General features: G+C 37.5%; 1 protein-coding gene across 1 annotated transcript in view; it reads left to right on the top strand.

Moving 5' to 3' along the window:
- The window catches only part of TLL1 (tolloid like 1), a 288,550-nt gene that overhangs the window by 124,641 nt on the left and 137,465 nt on the right, over positions 1 to 26,444 (top strand). The window contains exon 2 of the mRNA XM_061140921.1: positions 24,409 to 24,519. Coding sequence (XP_060996904.1) covers positions 24,409 to 24,519 — 111 coding nt within the window. The remainder of the gene's footprint in view (positions 1 to 24,408; positions 24,520 to 26,444) is intronic.

Below are 26,444 nucleotides of genomic sequence, written 5' to 3'. Positions count from 1 at the left end.
TTGTTCCTCTGACTTTTCTAAAACCAGTTGGACATCTGGAAGTTCATGGTTCACATATTGCTGAAGCCTGGCTTGGAGAATTTTGAACCTTACTTTACTAGTGTGTGAGATGAGTGCAATTGTGTGGTAGTTTGAGCATTCTTTGAGATTGCCTTTCTTTGGGATTGGAATAAAAACTGAACTTTTCCAGTCCTGTGGCCACTGATGAGTTTTCTGAATTTGCTGGAATATTGAGCGCAGCACTTTCATGGCATCGTGTTTTAAGATTTGAAATAGTTCAACTGGAATTCCATCACCTCCACTAGCTTTGTTCATAGTGTTGCTTCCTAAGGCCCACTTGACTTCACATTCCAGGATGTCTGGCTCTAGGTGAGTGATCAAACCATCATGATTATCTGGGTCATGATGATCTTTTTGTACAGTTCTTCTGTGTATTCTTGCTACCTCTTCTTAGATCCATACCATTACTCTCCTTTGTTGAGCCCATCTTTGCATGTTCCTTGGTATCTCTGATTTTCTTAAAGAGATCTTTATTCTTTCCCTTTCTATTGTTTTCCTCTATTTCTTTGCATTGATCACTGAGGAAAGCTTTCTTATTTCTCTTTGCTATTCTTTGGAACTCTGCATTCAAATAGGAAAATCTTTCCTTTTCTCCTTTGCTTTTTGCTTCTCTTCTTTTCACAGCTATTTTTGAGGCCTCCTCAGACAGCCAGTTTGCTTTTTTGCATTTCTTTTCCATGGGGATGGTCTTGATCCCTGTCTCCTGTACAATGTCACAAACCTCAGTCCATAGTTCATCAGGCACTCTATCAGTCTAGTCCCTTAATTCTATTTCTCATTTCCACTGTATAATCATAGGGATTTGATTTAGGTCATACATGAATGGTCTAGTGGTTTTCCCCACTTTCTTCAATTTAAGTGTGAATTTGGCAATAAGGAGTTCATGATCTGATCCACAATCAGCTACCGGTGTTGTTTTTGCTGACTGTATAGAGCTTCTTTATCTTTGGCTTTCAGTGTCCTAACTTTTTGCTTTTTCATACTGTTCATGGGGTTCTCAAGGCAAGAATATTGAAGTGGTTTGCCATTCCCTTCTTCAGTGGACCACATTCTGTCAGACCTCTTCACCATGATCCGTCCGTCTTGGGTGGCCCCACACAGCATAGCTTAATTTAATTGAGTTACACAAGGCTGTGGTCCTTGTGATCAGATTGGCGAGTTGTCTGTGCCTTGGAAGAAAAGCTTTGACAAACTGAGACAGCATATTATAAAGCAGAGACATCACGTTGCCAACAATGGCCCATAGAGGCAAAGCTATGATTTTTCCAGTAATCAACGTATAGGTACGACTACAACCTTGCCATTATGATAATTGTTTCCATCTCGCTTATGGTAATTGTTATACTGATTTAGTTTTATCCTATGACTATTTTGGGGGATTCTATTATATCCATTATTATCAGAAAGCCCAGCCTGTCAATACCATCTTCTGCCATCAGTGTTGAATTTCAGAGCATTATCATTTCTTACTGATGTTGTCCCTTTCACCACTATGTTCCTTATAGCTTTGGTATGTACTATATCTTCACAGTCCTTCTATGTAGTATAGTCATCTGATGGGTTTTATGACTGAACATAGTATTCATTCACTCATGCATCCTTACTTCTCTGAGCCTTTTAATCCCTCTGGCACTACAATTCTGCCACTTCTGCTTTACTTAACACAGGCCAGCGCTAATAGCATGTTTGCATCATCTTCTGGTGTCCTTTCAAAGGTACTAAAACCTGTATCCCCAGAGAGCACTTCCAAATGATAAACTCTCTTGTATGATTTCATGTTCTATCCTTAGATCTGAGTCTTTGTGTACTCTCAGCTCCTCCAGTTACAAGTCAGCTATGTTGTAGATCCTTTTGGATATAGTCTCTTCCCTTTCATTTTAGGCCCAACTCATCCTGGTTATTTCGTGATTTAACCACAGTTATTGTTAGTTTAGTAGCCAGAAAGGGAGGGGAGGGCAGATCTTGAGGGGTGTGTTTTATCTTCCAAAGTAGAGTCACTGTTACATCTTTAAATAAGGGGAGAACATTAATACTTCTTAGAATCAAGTAGCTTACTTCTTCAGACTCAAAAGTTTCAGAGAGGCTCAAGATTTTTAGGTACATCAACTTATATTTCTTCATTTTGTGCCAGGGTACCATTTTTTTACCCAAGAAGAATCTGACTTTGTTATAGCTGACCTGTTGAGAATAGGAGGATGATAGCCCTTCCTGACAGCTCTATAACTCTTGGTACTTGGTCCTGGACCTCATCTTTAATTTTCTGTGCCCTCAGCCTATGAGACAAGAGCATATTTATATGCTACTAAGAAAACTTTCTGGCTATCACCCATCACTTGCAATTACTAATTAATTGTTCTCAGTCTTCTATTAAATTTTAACAACATCAGGGGTGTTTAGCATTAAAAACCTAATTTGTTGTCCTTAGAGTTACTATTTCCCCTATATTGCATAAAACATGATACATTGCACTAGCATTCCCTCATCACTGCAGGAGAAAGGTCTAACAATTAACTGTTATCTTATGCTAGGCTACTTGTATTCTACCTACAATCCGTGATGAAGCTCTCATTTTCAGTCAAAAATCTCCATTGCCAGATCTCATTATCATGCCTCCTTATGTGTACCAATATTGGCACCAAGTGTCACAGGTTGAGTTGCTCATGAAGCAGACTTGGTGATGGACATTAACATGTAGGAGTTTATCAGGGATAATTCCAGTGGGGTGTATCACCTGTGAAAGAAAGGGAAGGAAGATAGATGGGTAAAGGAAGGTATTGGGCTATAATGTAGTCCAGTGGAAGTCCCAGACAAATCTAGAGTTATGATGCTAGGAAGACTCATCAGAGATGTCCCAAGTTGGGCCAAAGTGGGGCTACATCATTATGTACTCTACCCTATCAGTTATCTGATGCTGGCTACCGACACAATGTGGGTTTGGCTATGGATGGGGCAAGTCTTCAGTCAGCAGGACTGGTAGCTGAAGTCTTTCAGTCAACAACCTTTCCAGGGTTGTGAAATGAACTCTTCAAACAGGAGGTGGGATCCCAGCAGCCCAACAAAGCAGCCTCTAAGCAACACCATAGACAGAGCAGCATTATTTACAATAGCCAAGATATGGGGAAAAAAACCTAAGTATTCATCAACAGATGAATGGATAAAGAAGATATTATATATGTGTGTATGTCTGTGTGTGTGACACACACACAGTAAAATAAAAAAGAATAAAATTCTGCCATTTGCAACAATATGGATGGACCTGGAGACTATTATGCTTAACAAATATCAGACAGAAAAAGATAACTACTGTACATTTTCAATTATGTCTGGAATTTAAAATGCAAAGAAATGAACAAAACAGGAACAGGCTCACAGATACAGAATGAACTACTGGAGAGAGATGGGAGGAGGAACTAAATAGATGAAGTGATCAAGAAGTACAGACTACTACTTACAAAATACATAAATCACTGGGGTGTGATATACAGCACAGAATACAGTTAATATTTTATAGCAATTTTAGGTGTGATTTATGAAAATGTCAAATTACTATATTGTATACCTGAAAGTAACATGTAAATAAATTATTTAAAAAAACATAGAAAAAACTCTAGAAGTAGTACCCAGCTCCCATCCCACTCTATATTTATAGGGGCCATGGAGCCAGGAAACATCTAGGCTACTGCTGATATATACATACACACACACACACACACACACACACATATATATATACACACATATATATATATATCTGCAATATATTATTTATGCTCACTCATAGGTACAAATCACTTCTGCCAACTATTTAAGGAATAAATAATCCCACTCTTATACAAGTTGTCTGAGTAACTTGAAAAGAAATAGTGTCTGCCAATTCACTTTATGAGGTTACTACTACTTTGATTTTAAAGCTAAACAACTGAAAATAAGAGAAACATATTACAGGCCAAATTCCTTTGTAAATCAAAATGCTAAGTTTCAAAATAGGAACAGAAGAGGATGCTTTGACATAATAAAATATCTACCATAATCCTTTAGCTAAAAGTGTGTGTGTGTGTGTGTGTGTGTGTGTATGTGTGTTAAATAGCTTCAGTCGTGTCTGACTCTTTGGGCCCCTATGGACCACAGCCTGCCAGGCTCCTCAGTCCATGGGATTCTTCATGCATGACTAACTGGAATGGGTTGCCATGCTCTTCTCCAGGGGATCTTCTCAACCCAGGGATCCAACCACACCTCTTCTCTCTCCTGCATTGACAGGGATGTTCTCTACCACTAGTATCACCTAGGAGTGAGTGAGTGAGTGAGCAATAGTCGCTCAATTGTGTCTGACTCTTGGCAACACCATGGACTGTAGCCTGCCAGGCTCCCCTGTCCATGGGATTCTCCAGGCAAGAACACTGGAGTGGGTTGCCATTTTCAAGGCTTCTCTTTAGAAATTTTTTTTTTTTTTTAGAAATTCTTAAGATGGTGGAGGAGTAGGAGGAAGTAGAGTTCCTATCTCCTCACAAACACATCAACAATACATCTACAAATGGGACAATTTTCACAGAGCATCTGCTGAACACTAGCAGAGAACCTCAGATATCTAAAAGGACGAGAAAGATCCTTTTTAGGGGTCTTAATTGGGTAGGACAAAAGAAAGAAGGAAAAAGGAAGAGGATAGGAAGCAAGATGGGGCCTGCACCATTGGTGGGGAGCTGAAGGAGATGAGAGGTTCCTAATTTGCCGCCGCAAAGAGTTGGATATGACTTAGCTATTGAGCAACAACAAATAAGCACTATTTCATAAGCATATCTGGGGAAATCCCCTCACTATTAGGGTGATCAGCTGGGACAGAAGAGGACGTTCAGGGGCTTGGAAGAGAGTGCAGCAACCAGTCTGTAGTAGATGCAACAAAGTGAGATCTACACAGATGATCCATGCCACAGTCATGCATGCCCCAGCCTGAGAAGGGTGTCCACTGACTTGCACAGGGGCTGGGTGCTGAAATGTGGGGTATGGAGAGCATACCCATAGAGGGGACTGCTGTTGGCTGTGAGGGGACAACATGAGGGGACAGGAGTGAGGGCCTCTGCAACGGGAAATGCTCATGGAGGAAACACTGATCATCAAGAAGCAAAGCGCCATTGTTGCGTGTCTTCTCTCCTCACACAACAGACCCTGCTGCCACAGCACTAGAGAGGACTCCCACTTGGAGCAGGCTTGCATGTCCTTACCGTCGCCTCCTCTGCCAGCCGCCTCCCATCTGGGTGACTTGGTCTCTTTGATCTCAGCCTCGGTTCCTTCCTGCCTGACAGGCAAGCTCATTCTAATCACGTACAGTAGAGTGTATGTGTCAGTCCCAATCTCCCAAATTCTTCCTCTCCCCTTTTCCCTCTGGTAATCATGTTTGAGTTCTACATATGTAACTCTATTTCTGTCAAATTTATTTGTATCCTAATTTTTAAGGTCATAGCATCTGGTCCCAACACTTCATGGCAAGGAGATGGGGAAACAATGGAAACTGTGAGAGATTTTAGTTTTGGGGCTCCAAAATCACTGCAGATGGTGGCTGCAGCCGTGAAATTAAGACGCTTGCTCCTTGGAAGAAAAGCTTTTACAAACCTAGACAGCATATTCGAACGCAGATACTTTGCTGACAAAAGTCTGTATAGTATATGATTTTTTCAGTAGTCACGTACAGATGTAAGAGTTGAACCATAAAGAAGGTCGAGCATAGAAGAATTGATGCTTTCAAATTGTGGTGCTGCAGAAGACTCGAGAATCCCTTGGGCTCCAAGGAGACCAAACCAATCAATCCTAAAGGAAATCAACCATGAACAGCTGTTGGAAGGACTGATGCTGAAGCTGAAGCTCTGATACTTTGGCCACTTTATGTGAAGAGCTGACTCATTGGAAAAGACCCTGATGCTGGGAAAGATTCAGTGCAGGAAGAGAAGAGGACAGCAGAGGATGAGATGGTTAGATAACATCACCAATTCAGTGGACATAAATTTGAGCAAATTCCAGGAGATAGTGGAGGGCAGAGGAGCCTGGTATGCTACAGTCCATGGAGTTGCAAAGAGTTTCTGGAGAGTTTGTACCATAAATGGGTGTTAAATGATGTCAAAAGCTTTTTCTGCATCTATTGTAATGATTATGTGGTTCTATTCTTCAATTGGTTAAGGAGGTGTATCACATGAATTAATTTGTCTGTATTGAAGAATATAGTATATATTGCTTATATTAAAATCCCATTTTGATACAGTGTTGCATTTGATTTGTTAGTATTTTATTAAGGATTTTTGTATCTATATTCATGAGTGATATTGGCCTTTAATTTTCTTTTTTTGTAATTTCTTAGTCTGGTTTTGATATCAAGATGATGATAGTATCATAGAATGAGCTTGGGGAATGTTCCTTCCTGTGAAATTTTTAGAAGAGTTTCCAAAGTATAGGTTTTAACTGTTCTCTAAATGTTTGATAGAAATCGCTATGAAGCCATTTGGTCCTGGCCTTTTGTTTGTTGAAAGTTTTTAAATCACATTTCAATTTCAGTACTTGTGATTAGTCTGTTTATATTTTCTGTTTCTTCCTGGTTCAGTCTTGGAAAGTTTTCTCTTTCTAATAATTTGCCCATATCTTCCAGGTTGTCCTTTTATTGGCATATAGTTGCTTGTAGTAGACTTTTATGATCCTTAGTTTTTCTTTGGTGTTCACTGTAACTTCCACTTTTTTATTTCTAATTTTATTGATTTGAGTCCTCTCCCTTTTTTCTTAATGAGTATGGCTAAATGTTTATTGTCAATTTTCTTTATCTTCCCAAAGAATCAGCTTTTAATTTCATGATCTTTGCTACTGTTTTCTTCCTCTCTATTTCTGCTCTGATATTTTTGATTTCTTGTTTTCTACTAACTTTGAGTTTTGTTTGTTCTTCTCTAGTTGCTGTAGGTGTAAGATTAATTTTTTTTTATTTGAGATTTTTCTTATTTCCTATAAATTTATATTGCTATATAAGTTTAGATTATATAGCAATAAGATTATATTGCTATAAACTTCTCTCAGAACTGTTTTTGCCGCATCCTATAAGTTTTGAACAGTTGTGGTTTCTTTGTAATTTGTCTCTAGGTATTTTTTTATTTCCTCTTTCATTTCTTCTGTGATCCATTGGTTATTTAGTAATATATTTAGCCTCCATGTATGTGGGTATTTTACAATTTTTTCCCATGATTGATTTCTAATTGCATATTGTGGTTAGAAAAGATGCTTAATAAAATTTCACAATTCTTAAATTTCCTGAGGCTTAATCTGTGGTCCAAGATGAGATCTATTCTAGAGATTGTGCACTTGAGAAGAAAGTGTATTATGCCGCTTTGGAATGGATTATCCTGTAAAGATCAGTTAAGTCTATCTGGTCTAATGTGTCATTTAAGCCTTGTGTTTCCTTCTTACTTTTCTGTATGGATAATCTGTCCATTGGTGTAAGTGCGGTGTTAATGTCCCCCACTATGATTATGTTACTATCGATTTCCCATTTTATGACTGTTAGCATTTGCCCTATATATTGAGGTCCTCTTGTGTTAAGTACATATATATCTATAACTGTTATACTTTTTCTTAGATTTATTCCTTGATCATTCTGTAGTATCTCTCTTGTCACCTGTTACAGTCTTTATTTTATTTTATTTTTCAAGTTATACACTTTATTTTTTTTTAACTTTCATTTTTTGTCCACATGCTATGCGGGGTCTAATTCCCTGACCAGAGATCAAATCCATGCCCCCTGCACTGAAAATGCAGAGTCAGCCACTGGACCACCAGGGAAGTCCCTACAGTCTCTATTTTAAAGTCTATATTGTCTGACATGAATATTGCTACTCCAGCTTTCTTTTGATTTCTATTTGCATGGAGTATCTTTTTCTATCCCCTCACTTTCAATGTTTATGTGTCCCTAGATCTGAAATGTGTCTCTTGTATACAGCATGATATGGGTCTTGTTTTTATGTCCATTCAGCCAGCCTCTGTCTTTTGTTTGGAGCATTTATTCCATTTACATTGAAGGTGGTTATCAGTATGTATGTTCCTACTGCCATTATTTTTATTGCTTTGGGTTTTTTTTCAAGGTCTTTTTTTCTTCCCTTCCTCATGTGTTCCCTGGTAACACATACATACATGTTGTGTTTGCGTTGCTTTTCCTTTTGTGGGTGTATTTATCTATTGTAGTTTTGGTGTTTGCATTACCCATGAGGTTTTGATAAGGCAGGTGTATATTGTTGTTGTTTAGTCACTGAGTTATATTGACTCTTGCAACTATATGGACTGTGTAGCTTGCCAGGCTCCTGTGTCCATGGAATTTCCCAGGCAAGAATATTGGATTGGGTTGCCATTTCCTTCTCCAGGGGATCTTCCTGACTCATTGGTCAAACCTGCATCTTGTGCACTGGCAGGCAGATTCTTTACCAAGGAGCCTCCTAAGAAGCCCATTAGTAAGTATGTGTGAGCTAAATCACTCAATCATGTCTGACTCTTTGCAACTCCATGGATCTGCCAGACTCCTCTGTCCATAGGATTCTCCACACTAAGCTACTAGAGTGGGTTGCCATGTCCTTCCCCAGAGGATCTTTCAACCCAGGGATCGAACCCAAGTCTCTTATGTTTCCTGCTTTGACAGGTGGATTCTTTAACACAAGTGCCACCTGGTAGCCCATGTATATGTATGTATGTATGTGTATGTATATGTATACGAGACTGTTTTAAATTGCTGGTCTCTTAATTTCAAATGCAACTTCTGTTACCTGCATTTGTATTCTCCTCACTGTTGCTAGTGTTGATATCATTTGTGTATGGATGATTTCCTGCATTTACTGTATGTTTGCCTTTATCAATGAGCTTTTCCATTTGTAATTTTCTTGTTTCTAGTTGCAGGATGTGACCTCTTTTTTTCTTCCTACCTTGAAAATTTCCTTTAGTATTTGTTGCAAAGCCGGTTTGATGATAGTGAATTCTGTTAGCTTTTGCTTGTATACAAAATCTTTGTTGTCTCCATCAAATCTGAATGAAAGCCTTGCTGGTTAGAGTATTCTCGATTGTAGGTTCTTTTCTTCCATCTCTTTAAGTATGCCATGTCTTGTCCATCTGGCATGCAGAATTTCTGCTGAAAAATCAGCTCATAATCTCATGGGGATTCCCTTGTATGTTATTTGTTGCTTTTCCCATGTTACTTTTCATATTGTTTCATTGTATTTAATTTTTGTTCTTGATGAAGGTAAAAGAGAAGAGTGAAAAAATTGGCCTAAAACTCAACATTCAAAAAACTAAGATTATGGCATCTGGTCCCATCCCTTCATGCCAAATAGATGGGGAAACAATGGAAACAGTGAAAGATTTTACTTTCTTTGGCTCCAAAATCACTGCAGATGGTGACTGCAGCCGTGAAAGTAATAGACTCTTGTTCCTTGGAAGAAAAGCTATGACAAACCTAGCATATTAAAAAGCAGAGACATGACTTTGCCTAAAAAGGTCCGTCTAGTCAAAGTTAGAGTTTTCCCAGTAGTCAAGAATGGATGTGAGATACATAAAGAAGGTTGAGCACTGAAGAACTGATGCTTTAAAACTGTGGTGTTGGAGAAGACTCTGTAGAGTCCCTTCGACTACAGGGAGATCAAACCAGTCAATCCTAAAGGAAATCAGTCCCAAATATTCATTGGAAGGACTGATGCTGAAACTGAAGCTCCTATACTTTGGCCACTTGATGAAAAGAGCCAACTCATTGGAAAAGACCCTGTTACTGGGAAAGACTGAGGGCAAGAGGAGAAGGAGATGACAGAGGACCAGATGGCTGGATGACACATGCCCACTGACTCAATGGACATGAGTCTGACCAAGCTCCAGGAGGTTGTGAAGGACAGGGAAGCCTGGTGTCCTACAGTCCATGGGGTCACAAAGAGTCAGACATGACTGAGTGACAACATCAAGAATATTTTTTCTGCAGGTTGCAGGACTGTTGTTCCTCTTTCTTCTGTTGTTTGCCTCCAGTGAGTGAGGTTGGTCCAGCGACTTTTGCCATTATCCCCTGGATAGTGGGTTTAACTGCCTCTGTGGTGACCTGAAACTGCCCTGAATATTGACCAGGGCCTCCCCCTTTGCTCTGTGCTTGTCACTTCCCCATGAGCATCAGGGTCTGCTCCCTACTTGTTTGAGTATTGTTACTGTTGTTCAGTCACTAAGTCATGTCCAGCTCTTTGGGACCCTGAGAACTGCAGCATGCCAGGCTGCTTTGTCCTTCACTATCTCCTGGAGTTTGCTCAAATTCATGTTCATTGAGTTGGTGATGCCATCCAGACATCTCATCCTCTGTCATCCCTTTCTCCTCTTGCCCTCAGTCTTTCCCAGCATCAGAGTCTTTTCCAATGAGTCATGGATCTTCACACCAGGTGGCCAAAGTTTTAGAGCTTCAGCTTCAGCATAGGTCCTTTCAGTGAATATTCAGAGTTGATTTCCTTAAGATTGACTGATTTGATCTCCTTGTAGTCCAAGGAACTCTCAAGAACTTTCTTCAGCACCACAGTTCTAAAGCATCAGTTCATTGATGCTCAGTCTTCTTTATGGTCCAACTGTCACATCCACACATGACTACTGGAAAAACCATAGCTTTGACTATACAGACCTTTGTCAGCAAAATGGTGTCTCTGTTTTTTAATATACTGTCTAGGTTTGTTGTTGCTTTTCTTCCAAGGAACAAGTGTCTTTTAATTTCATGGCTGCAGTCACCATCTGTGAGTATAGGTCCCTCCATTTTTTTCTTAGCTGTATTTCTAATGTGTACTGTGAGCTAGGCAGGATTGGAACACTCCCACTGGGAGAGAACTTACTGAGTATTCCTCAGCTGGAGTTGTTCCCCTATGAATACGCTCTGCCATGTCCCCTGTAGCCCGTGGTGTGGGCTCCCAAAGTCCCCTGTTGCTGGCGCTGGTCTCGGCCCCATTGTGAGTGTGGGAATGCTGCCTGTTGGCCCAGGTGACTCTCAGGTGTTCTCACCAGGCCGCTAGCTCACACCCATTGACTTCAGGTCTCAGGCCTGCAGTAGTCATGCACCTGGACCTACTGTGGGCGCTAGAGCCAGCTCAGAGTTTGGCCCGGCTCACCCTCTGTGCATATGCACCCCCAGGGCCCACAGCTGCTAAAGCAGACCCATCCCAGCCGCAAGAGCATTTGCTGTCCTTTTGGTGTTTTGCAGGTGATGAATTTAGGAAGCCATCAGCAGAGTCCTAACTCCGCAGTTCACACATCTAGGAGAGATTTCAGCTCTTCTTCCCTAGTTACATAGCCCCTAGGGCTTAGCTGCGGTTTCGGCCCCATCTCTGCATGTCTTCCTCCCAATGGAGTCTGCTCTAGAGGTTGCCAGAGCACCCTGTCCCATCAGGCAGGAGTGAGACAAGATGAAAACAGGGCAAGCAGGCGACCCAGGTGAGACGGCCCTGGAGTAGCAATCGGAGCATTTGAACTTCTCAGGGAGTGCTGGGACAAACAGGGTAGCCAAGTAGGGAAGGGAAGGGGGCAACTGCAAGGGCTCATGACCTGGCTCCAGTGGGCGCCCTCCTTAGTGCCTGCGGAGACAAGGGCCGGAGCCCTAAGAGGGGCAGTGACGGCAGCCCCGCCCTTTGCATGTCACTCCTCCTCTGGGCTCTGCCTCAGCAGTGGTCCACGCTTCCCTCCAAGCATCCCCGGGCTACAGAGCTCCTCAGGCCGGTCCCCTCACGCCGCCATCAGCCTGCTTCCTGGGCTGGCTCTCCAAACTGCAGATCCCAGCACCCAGACCCTGTGCGCAGCTGCGGACGCCCCTCTCGGCGGGGCCACTGGCGGCGGCGCGGGCCCTCCGTGCAGACCTCGCTCCCCTGTCAGCCCCAGGCCAGGGGCTGTGCCCTTTCCCAGTCCCTGAAACACCCGCCTGCCTCAGCTGCTCTCCTTACTGTGAAGGGACTTCTCCAGATGTGAAAATCCTGTCCTTACTTCCAGCTTCCTTCCAGAAGTAGAGACCTCATCTTGCCTCCTCTCCCCTTCCTTTTCCCTTCTTTCTTTCATCCTGCCCGGTTATATGGAAATCATTCGTTTCCTTTTATGTGTTTGAAGTCCTCTGCTAGTATTCAGCAGGTGCTCTGTGAGAATTTTTCCGTTTTTGATGTATTCTTGATGTATCTGTGGGGAGAAATGAACTCCATGTTCTCCTGCCCCTCTACTATCTTGGAAAGTCTGTATTGATTTTTTTCTCTATTTTATTTATATCTCCTGTCATCTTTTATTTCCTCCTTTTTGCTCACTTTAGGTTTTGTTTGTTCTTCTTTTTCTAATGATTTTAAGTGGTGGATTAGATTATTTGAGATTTTTCTTGTTTTTAAAGAAGGCCTGTGTTGCCATGAACTTCTCTGAAATAACTGCCTTTGTTCATCCCATAGATTTTGTATGGTTGTGTGTTCTTTGTTATTTGTCTCAAGGTATTTTTAAATTTCCTCTTTGATTTTGTTATTGACTCATTATTGTTAGAGTAACATGTTATTTAGTATCCATGTAATCATGTATGTGCTTATTTATGTTGATGAAATAAAATTATGAACATTGCAAAAAAGAAAAACCTCGTTTAAAATAAATACATGGCAAATATAGTATATTATCTACTTTTAAAGCTAAAAGGAAGATTAAAGACAAAAGTAGTGAAATCACTTATATCCACAATAAGCAGTTTAGGGATACACTTAAACAAAATGATGTAAAATATGATGCCAAAGAAATATAGCATGTGGGGATAGTAAAAATGCAGATGTATTTATGAACTTCCTTCACATTTTCCAGACATTTGTTTTATAAGGTTGTATGACTTTATCAAGGTTAATAAATGTTTTTCAACTGAATCCTTTTTCTCAAAATTAAATATATAATTTTTGCTCATGATACACAATTGTAGTTTATTTAAATTCTAAGTTATTCTCTTAATAAAAAGAGAAATTGAAGGATTTAATGGCCAGTTTCCCAATTTATATCTATTAGCTAAGACTTATGCCAGTCTTTAATATTTAAATTGAAACAATTTAGCTATTTATTTATTGTCATAGTTATTTGACATTTAAACTTAAATAATGATTTCTTTTGGCCTTGATAAAGATTTTATTTATCTAATATGCATGTATTTTGTTTTACATTTCATCATCTATTTCCTTCTAATTTTTTATCTAAAACAAGACTTGAAACATTATGGACAGATTATTCAGTAATAACAAAGTTACAATTAGATATTAAGCAGAGTCTCCGGTGGTTTCTTCCTTCCAACATGCAGGCTATAATTAACTCCTTTTTTTCCCCAGTGGTTTTATACTACTTCTTGTGTAGATCACTTCCATTTGTGAATAAAGCACATCATATCCTATTCCAATTCAGGCCATCCTTGTTTCTCCCTATCTGAAAAGAAAAACCCAGCCATCTCTTCATTTGCTATATGAGACCCTGATGTGGTTCACATAGGTTGCCAGCATCACCTCAAATTGAAATTTTTAGACAGACAATGCTTCTCACTTAGAATCTTTTATTTCTAAAATATTACCTAAGTTAGTGCCAATAACTCCTAAGTCAGGTAAAGGAAGATAGTATAAAATGATGGACAATAAGAGATGGTAAGTTGTTTTTTTTTTAATGTAAATTTTATTGGCAGGCTAGTAGTATGAATCTATATCCTAGAATATTCTAAGGCTCAACTGGAATAGCATTGATGAGGGTGCTTTATTAACATTAAGCACTGTACATTTAATATCAATATAAATTGATGATGCATTATGGATACTTTATAATGTTTGAAATAATATTGACTAGGGGTATTTCACAGAGAGTTCAAGCTTTTGCTTGTTTTGCTGTGAATAGAGTTCTCTTTAATTATCCTTTCAATTGTTGAAGGCCTCTGAGATTATGAAGAGAAGAAATAGAAATCAGTATGGGGAGTCAAGTATTTAGGATGTCAATGAGCTTTTAAATTTTGTAAAGGTTTTTCACTGAGCTCGTGTTGACTTGAGTGCTGTGCGATGGCATAAATTAAGCAAAGCAAAAAGACTCCAACCTTTAACTTGTGCCCTGGAGGATATCTTTTACAAAGATGAATAATAGTTGGAAAGGTTGTAATGCAACATTTTTCTCCCTTAACCTATTATGATGGTGGAAGCAAAAAGTGAAAGTGAAAGTTGCATCCAACTCTTGAGAATTCCCCAGGCCAGAAAACTGGAGTGGGTAGTCTTTCCCTTCTCCAGGGAATCTTCCCAACCCAGGGATTGAACCCAGGTCTCCTGAATTGCAGGCAGATTCTTTACCAGCTGAGCCACAAGGGAAGTCTACCATTATAATAATGATAGACTAATAAAAATGGGAAAAGTGAGGGAAAAAAAAATTCTATTTTTGTGAGAAAGTGACCAGCCAGTGAATAAAACATAGTTAGAACATAGAAAATAGCATTTTCACGAATGGTCTTACTAGCAGGAAGGCATCAAAATTTATTCAAAGAACTAAGGTCAACATTTGGAAGATAAACCAAATTAACTTAAAATTTTAAATGAATTTAAAAAGAAGCACCAGAGCGACTCCTAGACCTCCACAAATGTAGACAATGATAAGCCTAAGGGAAGAAAACAACAGATTTTAACTCTATTGTTATAAGATGGAGGACTTGGGAAGTAGAAATCAACCAAATCTTGGTAATGGTTGATGATAAATATAATCATTATTTGTACAGTATGATAATGACAGTTTTTTTTTTTTTAAATATGAGCTACAATAATCCATTTTTAAAGCTTATGACAGAAAACATTAGGCCATACAATAATTTCAACTTTTTTTTTACATTTCTTGATCAAAGTACTCCTCTGTCAGTGTTTTTTCTTTTGAGTCAAGAACTTCAGAATGAGTATTTGTGGTGTGGGTGACATTTAAAAAATTTCCTGAGAAACCCTATCCCTGGGCACTGTGGGCTATAAACACAGATTGACATGGTATTTTGATGGATCTTTTGCTGTGGGAAAAATTTTGCTTTCTGACTTAAAAAAGAAGATGTATTTATTTTCAAATTTACCATTAATCATATCCATATTGTAAAATTGCATTTAAACAATTTTTAAAATCATTTTAAAAAGAAAAATATTTTTAAAAGATTAATTGCTGTTTCTCTTCTGTGTTCAGATTCTATTGATTAATCTAGATTCATTCTGAAAATGATTAATATCTTGAAAAGTGACATTATTAACAAATGTCTCCATATTCTGGAAGAATATTCTTTGCATGTTGTGTGTGTGTGTGTGTGTGTGTGTGTGTCTGTGTGCGTTTATTTGTTTTACATTTCAGATTTTGTGCTTAGATTTTATTTGATATTGTGCTTAGATTGTAGTTTGTTTCCTGATTCAAGAAACAATCAAACTTTGTGTTTAACTGTAGCAGCGGTTTTGTGTTCTTTAAAGTAACCTCTAAATTAGGAGTATGTTTGGACTTTTTTTTTTTAAATAATGACCCAAACAGTTAGCTTTTTATATTGTACCACATCCTCTCCCTCCAAAAAATATGTTTGTGGTACATTGAGTCATCTTGTTTTAAGGCGGCAAATTAGAGTTATGTTACACAAAAGCACCTTAAATCCAGCTTATCAGAGAAGGACGAGTAAACCATTTTATATAACTCAATATTTGTACTTCATTATATCACCCTTTTTATAGATTGGATGACTTTTTTTCAGTTTATGTGATAGTATATGATATAAGTTAAAATGCAGATCTTGGAAAATAACCCTTATATCTTAAATAAAGTAATATGTATGATTTTTTTTTTATAAATAGTCACTAAAGTAATTGGACTATAAATACTTTATTATTAGAAATTTAAGAAAGAAATGTACTATGTGAAAAATTTCTTCTTCTTATTTTTTGAAGATCATTTCTAACTCTACATAAAAATATATCTTTATTTTTATATTGTACCAAGAGCTTTAAAAATGTTAGATAATTGCTTCCCAAATTGGAACTTAAATTAAATTTCATGTTTGTCATTTTGGGGAACATTTTTATTCTGTGCATATGAAATGTCACCAGAAAGTTATTTTCTTTTTTGAGTAATGTAACATTGTCTCCAAAATGTATATATTGGAACTTTTGCCAAGTCTTACTTTTCCTTGGGAATTTGCTTAATGGTTGTCAATCATGTGAAAATAGTTGACTTTAACTCTTCACTGTTGCCCTTGTCTGAGGAAATTTTCACTAGGCTTTTATTTTAGCCTAGAGCAGCCAGAGCAGTTTTGTCAAGCAGTTTTGTTTTGCCAGTTTTCACATGATATCATTCTTCCTCCCTAAATCCAATATCAATAACAACATAAAGTTTAAACTGATAAAGCATAATAAGCAATCCTCTTGGCTATTGTTGAATCTTTAAACAATCTCTCCAAATCCTATATGTCTCAAGATAACTGATCTGTTAGTTCAGTCATGTATTTCCTGAAAAGCAAGTGTGGTGTTTAGGAAAACAAAAAATGGATACATTTCCCATAACTACATTTAATAATATATACTACTGGAATAAAAAAGAAAGGCAGCTGCCTTTTTTTTTTTTCTTTAAAGTATAAAACAGTAATTTACTCTGGATTGAAAGGATTTGAAATATTCTTTGGAATGGTTGAATATCTAGTATTTTGGGTCAGAGGCAAATTTGTGAATTATACCACATTCCTAGCCTCATTTTTGTTATATACAACTATTCCCCAATTCACTTACTTAGTCACATCTTTTGTGCCTTAAAACATATACTGAGGACCTACTTTATGTCAGGCTGGCAATGAGTTTTTAAAGATAAGCAACAATGCTTCCTGTGGTATTTTCAAAATTAAATTGAAGAATCTGAATTAAAAACATGCTATGAAATCTTGTGTGTTGGCAAGACAAGCAAGACATGGAAGGAGATGAAACACCTAATGGGGTTAGATAGGGAGAGGGGATTTCTAGGAGAACTTTCTGTAAGTAATGTCTGAGGATACTCTATCATCTTGTCTACTACAGTGTACTCCCAAGTAGTAATCAGCTATCAAGAAAATATATTCATTTTCTTTAGGCTATTTAACTTGCAAGTATTTTCTCCCAAGTGTACTGAAAGACTTTGCTTTTGTCTGAAGTACTGGCTCTTAAACAACAGCAACAAGTGGTTCTTTACTTTGTGTGATCCCTTTTGACAATCTGCTATGGACCTTTTCTCTGAAAAACATGTGGTGACTGTTTATAAACTCTTACATATTGTGTTTTTGCATACAGCTTTTAGGGAATCACAGACTTAAAGCCTCCTTAAAGCTGGTCCCTGGACCTCAGCTTCAGAATTGAAGGACTATAGCTTGCTGGGGAATCAGAAAGTTGGTGAAAGAGACATCACTTAAAATTACAGTATAGGGAATCACAACATTGGATTGCTTATTCTCACCATATATTCCTTTATAAAATGTATTTACTCTGTGTACTGCAGTAAAAGCAATTTTTTTCTTTCCTTTTTGGTCTCTGATTAAAAAATGTTTGTAGTACAATGAATGCAAATAGCCTTCAAGGGAAAAACAAAACCTGTGGTTTTCCATGTAATGTCAAAATTGTACTTTTTGACATTTTATTTTGGCCTATTGGTTAGCTACAACCCAATTTTTTGACCATAAGAATCTGAGCAGAATTCCAGATAATAAATATTCTAATTTCATTATTTCCCTAATATCATAATCTATAAGTTTTTTGTATTAATTTCTGTATCTGATATCACTGAACACAAATCACTGTATTAAATGGGTTAATGATTGATAATTTATAATTTAAAAATATTTCTCTTCAATTTTTTTATGTAAAATAAATAGAAAATACCATAGAAAGAAAAACAAAAGGCTCCAAAGTATACTTGAGAATTACAAACATCTTGGAGTCTATATAAAAATATATGTTTGGTTACAATGCAAATTGTAATGTTATTGTCATTAATATAAAGTTTCATCATTCATCTAGCTATGCCAATGCATAAGTAAATATTTAACATGAAATAAGGCACTTATGGGCTTCCCAGGTGGTGCTAGTGGTAACTGAACCCACCTGTGAGTGCAGGAAACATAAAAGACATGGATTTAATCCTATGTCTGGAAGATTCTCCTGGAAGAGGGCACGGCAATCCATTCCAGTATTCTTGCCTTCAGAATCCCATGGACAGAGGAGCCTGGCAGGTTACAGTCCATAGGGTTGCAAAGAGTCAGATATGACTGAATTGACTTAGCACTCACGCTTGCACAAGACATAGACTGAAGTGGAAGGTGAATTAAGGAAACGTTCAAATGTGTGCCAAAAAAGGAAGAAATTGTGCATTTTAAATTACATGATAGGTTGAAAATTCTAAGATGTCCATTTTTTGTTACTGTTGATAACATCAAGATTTAAAAATATATATGGTTATAAGGTCTATAGCATATCAAGTCTACACATAAATGATATTTGTTTTCTTCTGAATCAATTCACCACATATTCAGAACTGCAGAGCTACTGAAGATACTGGTTTAGGAAAAAAAGCAATCAATAAAAGATGGGCTTATGTATTCCAGAGCAGTTTTGTCTCTTTGTAAAAATTGTCTGGTCTTATGCCTCTTCCTCCACTATGGCCGGGTTTCAGTCGCTCAGTCCTGTCTGACTCTTTGTGACCCTGTGGACTGTAACCCATCTGTTGCATTCTCCTGGGGAGAATACTGGAGTGGGTAGCCGTTTCCTTCTCCAGGGGACCTTCCCGACCCAGGAATCAAACCTGGGTCTCCTGCATTGCAGGCAGATTCTTTACTGACTGAGCCACCAGGAAAGATTTTTCTTCTCGGAGGTGTTATATCAACTTGGACTGCTGATCTTTGTTTGATATAATCCATCAATACATGAATCCTATTGTATGTGAAAAGTCATTACAAGAAAATAAAAATATAAAACATTTGAGTTTTATTTTATTATTACTCATATTATATAAATGTTGTACAGACAACATTTTACTTGGTTAAATGTTCATGCTCTCAAGTCAGCCAGTTGATTCAGAGGAATAAAATTTATACTTGCAGAAAAAATAACAGTAATAAATAAAACAAAGGTGATAATTGTTTGTGACAATGGGAGCTTGTTAAAAATATAAGAAGAAATGGAGTAGCCATCATGGTTAACAAAAGAGTCTGAAAGGCAGTACTTGGATGCAATCTCAAAAATGACAGAATAATCTATGTTCGTTTCTAAGGCAAACCATTCAATATCACAATAAAACAACTCTATGCCCTAATCTATGCTGAAGAAGCTGAAGTTGAATGGTTCTATAAAGACCTACAAGACCTTCTAGAACTAACACCCAAAAAAGATGTCCTTTTCATTATAGGGGACTGGAATGCAAATGTAGGAAGTCAAGAAACACCTGGAGTAACAGGCAAATATGGCCTTGGAGTACAGAATGAAGCAGGGCAAAGGACAATAAGAGTTTTGCCAAAAGAATGCACTGGTCATAGCAAACACCCTCTTCCAACAACACAAGAGAAGACACTACACATGGACATCACCAGATCTTCAATACCGAAATCAGATTGATTATATTCTTTGCAGCCAAAGATGGAGAAGCTCTATACAGTCAGCAAAAGCAACCCAGGAGCAGACTTTGGCTCAGATCATGAACTTCTTATTGCCAAATTCAGACTTAAATTGAAGAAAGTAGGGAAAACCACTAGACCATTCAGGTATGACCTAGCTGAAAGCCCTTATGATTACACCGTGGAACTGGCAAATAGATTCAAGGGATTAGATATGATAGAAAGATTGCCTGAATAACTATGGATGGAGATTTGTGACATTGCCCAGGAGGCAGTGATCAAGATCATCCCCAAGAAAAACAAATGCAAAAAGGCAAAATGGTTGTTTGAGGAGATGTTACATATAGCTGAGAAAAGAAAAGAAGTGAAAGGCAAAGGAGAAAAGGAAAGATATACCCATTTGAATGCAGAGTTCCAAAGAATAGCATGGAAAGATAAGAAAGCTTTCCTCAGTGATCAATACAAAGAAATAGAGGAAAACAATAGAATAGGAAAGATTAGAGATCTCTTCAAGAAAATTAGAGACACAAAGGGAACATTTCATGCAAAGATGAGCACAATAAATGACAGAAATGGTATGGACCTAACAGAAGCAGGAGGTATTAAGAAGAAGTAGCAAGTATACACAGAAGAACTGTACAAAAATGATCTTCATGACCCAGATAACCACGATGGTATGATCACTCACCTAGAGCCAGACATCCTGGAATGTGAAGTCAAGTGGGCCTTCGGAAGCATCACTATGAATAAAACTTGTGGATGTGGTGGAATTCCAGTTGAGCTATTTCAAATCCTAAAAGATGATGCTGTGAAAGTGTTTCACTCAATATGCCAGTAAATTTGGAAAACTTAGCAGTGGCCACAGGACAGGAAAAGGTCCATTTTCATTCCAATCCCAAAGAAAGGCAACGCCAAAGAATGTTCAAACTACTCTACTACTGCACTCATGTCACATGCTAGCAAAGTAATGCTCAAAATTTTCCAAGCCAGCCTTCAAAGTACATCAACCCAGAACTTCCAGATGTTCAAGCTGGTTTTAGAAAAGGCAGAGGAACCAGAGATCAAGTTGCCAACATCCATTGGATCATAGAAAAAGCAAGAGAGTTCAAGAAAAACATCTACTTCTGCTTTATTGATTACACCAAAACCTTTGACTGTGTATATCACAACAAACTGGAAAATTCTTCAAGAGATGGGAATATCAGACCACTTTACCTGCCTCCTGAGAAATATGTATGCAGGTTAAGAAGTAACAGTTAGAACTGGACATGGAATAACAGACTGGTTCCAAATTTGGAAAGGAATATGTCAAGGCCATTGTCACCCTGCTTATTTAACTTCTATGCAGAGTACATCATGAGAAATGCCAGACTGCATGAAGCACAAGCTGGAATCAAGATTGCTGGGAAAAATATCAATATCCTCAGATACACAGATGACACCTTCCTTATGAGAGAAAGTGAAGAGGAACTAAAGAGCCTCTTGATGTAAATGAAAGAAGAGAGAGAAAAAGTTGGCTTAAAACTCAGCATTCAAAAAACTAAGATGATGGCATCCGGTCCCATCACTTCATGGCAAATAGATGGGGAAACAATGGCAGACTTCATTTTATTCTGCTCCAAAATCACTGCAGATGGTGACTGCAGCCATGAAATTAAAACATGCTTGGTTCTTGGAAGAAAAGCTATGACCAACCTAGACAGCATCTTAAAAAGCAGAGACATTACTTTGCCAACAAATGTCCATCTAGTCAAAGCTATGGTTTTCCCAGTAGTCATGTATGGATGTGAGAGTTGGACTGAAAAGAAAGCTGAGTGCCAAAGAATTGATGCTTTTGAACTGTAGTGTTGGAGAAGTCTCTTGAGAGTTCCTTGGACTGCAGGGAGATGAAGCCAAGCAATCCTAAAGGAAATCAGTCCTGAAAATTCTTTGGAAGGACTGATGCTGAAGCTGAATCTCCAATACTTTGCCACCTGATGTGAAGAACTGACTCACTGGAAAAGACCCTGATGCTGGGAATGATTGAAGGCAGGAGGAGAAGGGGACAACAGAGGATGAGAAGGTTGGATGGCATCACTGACTTATGAACATGAGCTTGAGCAAGTTCCCAGAGTTTTGATGCACAGGGAATGCTGGCGTGCTCCAGTCCTTGGGGTCACAGGGAGTCGGACACAGCCGAGCAACTGAAATGAAGTGAACTGAACTGAAGATCACTCCACAGAGGTACTAAATCAGACCCTGCATTTTAACCAGATTTTCTGTGATTCCTGGGCAAAACAAAATGTTAGAGAAGCACTTTTTGAGTGTCTCTAGTTGTCTGCCAGCACTCAGAAAGAAATAGGCAGACTGAGAGCGCCGTTCAGTGTCCCCATGTGCCTAGTAAATACACATGATGGAAAGTTTAAATAACTAGCAAGCTTTTAATAGTGAAAAATCTTGAAACAAAAAGTACAAATTTTATTTTTTAAAAAGAACAAGTCTTTTATATAACTCCAAAATATTTTATTTAGGTAAGCCATCTTTTTGGTAGGATGTCTGGCTTTAGGGATGATGATGAAGACTCAGACATTCATGCTTCATGTGTATGAATCTGGATTCAATTTCAGGCATCAAGACCAACTTCTTAGCACTATTAAGTCTTATACAGACTTCTTTGTCTCTTTGATGTTAAAAGACAGTAAGCGTCCCTTTGGGCTTCCCATTTGGCACTAGTAGTAAAGAACCCACTTTCCAATGCAGGGGAAGTAAGAGACAGTGGTTCGATCCCTGGGTGGGAGAAGAGGACCTGGAGAAGGGCATGACAACCCATGCCAGTGTTCTTGCCTGGAGAATCCCATGGACAGAGGAACGTGGCAGGCTACAGTCCATAGGGTCATAAAGAGTCGGACATGACTGAAGCGAATTAGCACACACACAGGCAAGCGTCCCTTTACTTCTGCAAACTGCCATTTCATTGACAGTAGGGCCATGGTGAAAGAAGATGATGAAAGAAGACAGAGTGTGATGAGAGAATTATTTTTTTAATTAAAATTTTAATTGAAGAACAATTATTTTACAATATTGTTATGGTTTCTGTCATACATCAACATGAATCACATATATACCTGTAGCTGATTCATGTTGATGAGAGAATTCTAATAAAGGTTTTTTTCATATTTGGAACTGATTACCCACCTTGAACTAATTTCTATTTTCTTTCTTTCTAGATTTGCAAATAAACAAACCCCTTATCTCATGTCAGTTTTGTATAACTGAACTAAACTAAGTACACAATTTTATATCATAAACCTTTGATCAAAGCCTGAAGCAATATATAGCTTTCAGGACTGAAGTTTAATTTTATGAATTAACTAATTTTATTAAATAGCTTTTATAGCTAAAATTAATATATATTTAGGTTTGAATTTAATAAAAGTGATTTGAAATGGATTTTGTCATTTTCTAAATTATTAATTTTTAAAACTAAAATATGGTTGATTTGCAATGTTGTGTTAATTTCAGGTGTAAATCATGGTGAATCAGATATATATACTTTTTCAGATTCATTTCCCTTATAGGTTATTACAAACTATTGAGTAAGACTCCTTCTATAATTTTTAATGTAATTTCCTTCTTTCCTTTTTGGTGTTGTAGAAGAAATATCTGAAGAAAAAATTTTAAATATCTCAGAATTTGTCAAGGCAAATTGTCAAATAAGGCATTTGTCAATTCTTTACTATTTCATGATCAATTTATCTTATCATAAATTTGCTACATTTCCTAAAGTTATTATATTTTGATATCTGATAGTACAAAGGGATTGATTAATATACTTTTGGACTCAAATAAACAAGGAGGCTGCTTTTCGTTATGCAAATGTATATTCTGACTTAAAAAATAATAATTTGCTTACTAGTAAATTCATTTACAGTGGTTTATAGAGCTTTCCTTTATTAAGTAGCCTAAACTTCTGGGTATAAAAGAGTATTTCTGGAATTAGGGTGATGTTTTTGAAGCTCCTGAAAATACAAACAAATGTCTTATTTTTTATTAATGATGGAAGGCCAGCACCTAGTCATTGCCTAATAAATGTCGAGTTAATCTATATGTTTTATAGATACTCAAGCAATGCCATCTTCAGAGAAGGTACTTTACCACTTTATCAAAATATAATGAATGAGTTGCTATAATAGCATTATATTCTTTTGACTCAATTGCACCTCACTTTATAAAATTATAAAATAGCACATGGCTTAATTGCTACTACCTCTTCTTCCACCTGTCAGTGAAGAATTGCTTATCTTAGGCATCTGCTGTGCATGTCAGCATTCTTTTTCACTCATTTGCAAATTAGCCGTGGTTGCTGAATTCTCTTCCCTTAAGTTTCATTCAGTTCAGTTATTCAGTTATGTCTGACTCTCCGTGACCCCATGAACTACAGCACTCCATGCTTCCCTCTCCATCACTACACCCTTAAGAACCACCCCCACCCCGATAAATCTGAGGTCTTTTCACTCGAAGAAATGACTCTCTACCTTTCCTCTAAATCATCGGAGTGAGAAAAGCAGGTCCCATCCTTTCACAGGTGGCTCACATTACACTGAAACAGGGCCAGTATGTTCAGGTACACTTATTTTCTGAAATCTCTCTATAGCTATAAGGACCGAATTTCCATATTTTTAGCAGTACTTTTTTCTAATTAGCTCTGTTCACATTGCTTTTTGCTCTTAAATAATTTGTATTTTAATTGAAATTTTCTTTTTTAGTTGTGTTTTGGGGTGACATTGCCTTAGATGATGAAGATTTAAATGTCTTTCAAATTGATAGGACAATTGACCTTACACAGAACCCCTTTGGAAGATTTGGACACACCACAGGTACGTTTGATTATTTGACTTGGTTTGCATTTATTTAGAAGAAAATATACTCTTGAAATGCTAAAATACAATTTAGATCATTTTGAATGTTCTGGTGATCAAATTTTATTTCCTTGATACAGATTAGTCTATTTATAATTTTAAGTTTTATTCATAAATTCATAATTTTAACTTTATTATGTAATGTAGTTAAGAATGATGTTATAGTGGCTTAAGTACTTTGCAGGTGTTAACTCCTTGAATCCTCATAATGACCCCATTATGAGTAGCTGCTGATGTTATTGTGGTTTATGAGGAGATTTATAAGGTTATGACTGCTTTTCTTGGGGCTTCCCCTGTGGTTCAGTGGTAAAGACTCTGCCTGCAGTGCAGGAGATAGGGGTTCAATCCCTGGGTCAAGAAGATCCCCTGGAGGAAGGCATAGCAACCCATTCCATTATTCTAGTCTGGAGAATCCCAAGGACAGAGGAGCCTGGTGGCCTACAGCCCATAGGGTCGCAAAGAGTCAGATATGATGGAAGTGACTGAGCATGCGTGCATAGTTTTCTTGTTGTCACACTGCCAGGAAATGACTGAGTCAGGACCAAGGTTCACTTCTGAGGAAGGTTAAATTTCATACTCTTGAACATTATATTCAATTGTCTCCCATTTGAATATTGAGATGCAGAAGGTAAATTATTCTTGAGTGATTATACACAAACATATTTAGAAAAAATTATATATCCATTTTTATAACTTTTATGAAAACCTGGAAGACAGTTTCAATTTTAGCTGTTTGCACATGTTTGAATTATGCCTATATGTGACTTGTAATATTTCAAAGATATTTGGGTTTTCATATTAAAATAATTTAATTAAAATTTGAAAATTATTTATATAATCTTGATACAATTTTTATTCTGTATTTTGGAGAAAATTGAAAGGTTAAAAATATAAAATTTCTTTTTGTAGTTATAGCTAAAGCATTTATTCAGTCATGCTTTTTGATTTCATTGATCTCTCCTCCTCCTAATGCTATTTTTATTTCCTTCTATATTCCATGGGAAATATATAGTCCCTTTGTGGTATCTAGCAGACAAATATATTTTAGTCTTAAGACTCTTTACTGTGAATTAACAAATCTCTTTTCCCAATTTTCTTTCCCACAAGTTTTTATTATGACAATCTTCCAAAATATAGTGAAGTTGATAGGATGATGCAGTCAACACCCATACACCTCAAAGATGCAGCAATTGTTCAGTTTACCATATTTGCCCTGTGTATGTGTGTGTGTGCATGCATGCATAAGTATGTATAAAATATTTTGAAGTTAATTGCAGATAACATAGGGCTTCTCAGGCAGCACCAGTGATGAAGAGTCCATTTGCCAATGCAGGAGCCCCAGGAGATGCAGATTTGATCCCTGAATCAGGAAGATCTCCTGGAGTAGGAAATGGCAAGTGTTCTTGCCTGGAAAATTCCATAGACTGAGGAGCCTGGTGGAGTACAGTCCATAGGGCTGCAAAGAGTAGGACACGACTGAGTAACTGACCACATATGGACACGTGCACACAAATTAGCTTTTCAATGTTATAGGTTAGCATGCCCTTTTAAGAATAAAGACACTACTGTACATAATCAAAATGCAAATGTTACATATGAGAAGTTTATGTAAGATAATAAAACTTAAGAAATTTATTTAAAAGAATATGGTACTTTAAAATAATAAGCTTTAGTCTTTGTTATATATAATGAGTCTTTTCTGAAACATACACCAAATATATGAGGAAACTGCTTTGCAGTGTAGTCACAGATAGTCCATTCCTATAGGATATGTTTATTGACAGACTGCAAACACTACCTCACACTTAACACTGTCACTGTCCGGCAACAGTGGATTTCAAAAAAGACAGCGATGAGACAACTCAGCAGAATCTTAAATTTAT

Source organism: Dama dama, chromosome 5 (genome assembly GCF_033118175.1).
Source record: "Dama dama isolate Ldn47 chromosome 5, ASM3311817v1, whole genome shotgun sequence".
Classification (NCBI taxonomy): Eukaryota; Metazoa; Chordata; class Mammalia; order Artiodactyla; family Cervidae; genus Dama; species Dama dama.
Note: the sequence above shows the minus strand (reverse complement) of the source record. Positions and strands in the feature narration are given on the sequence as shown.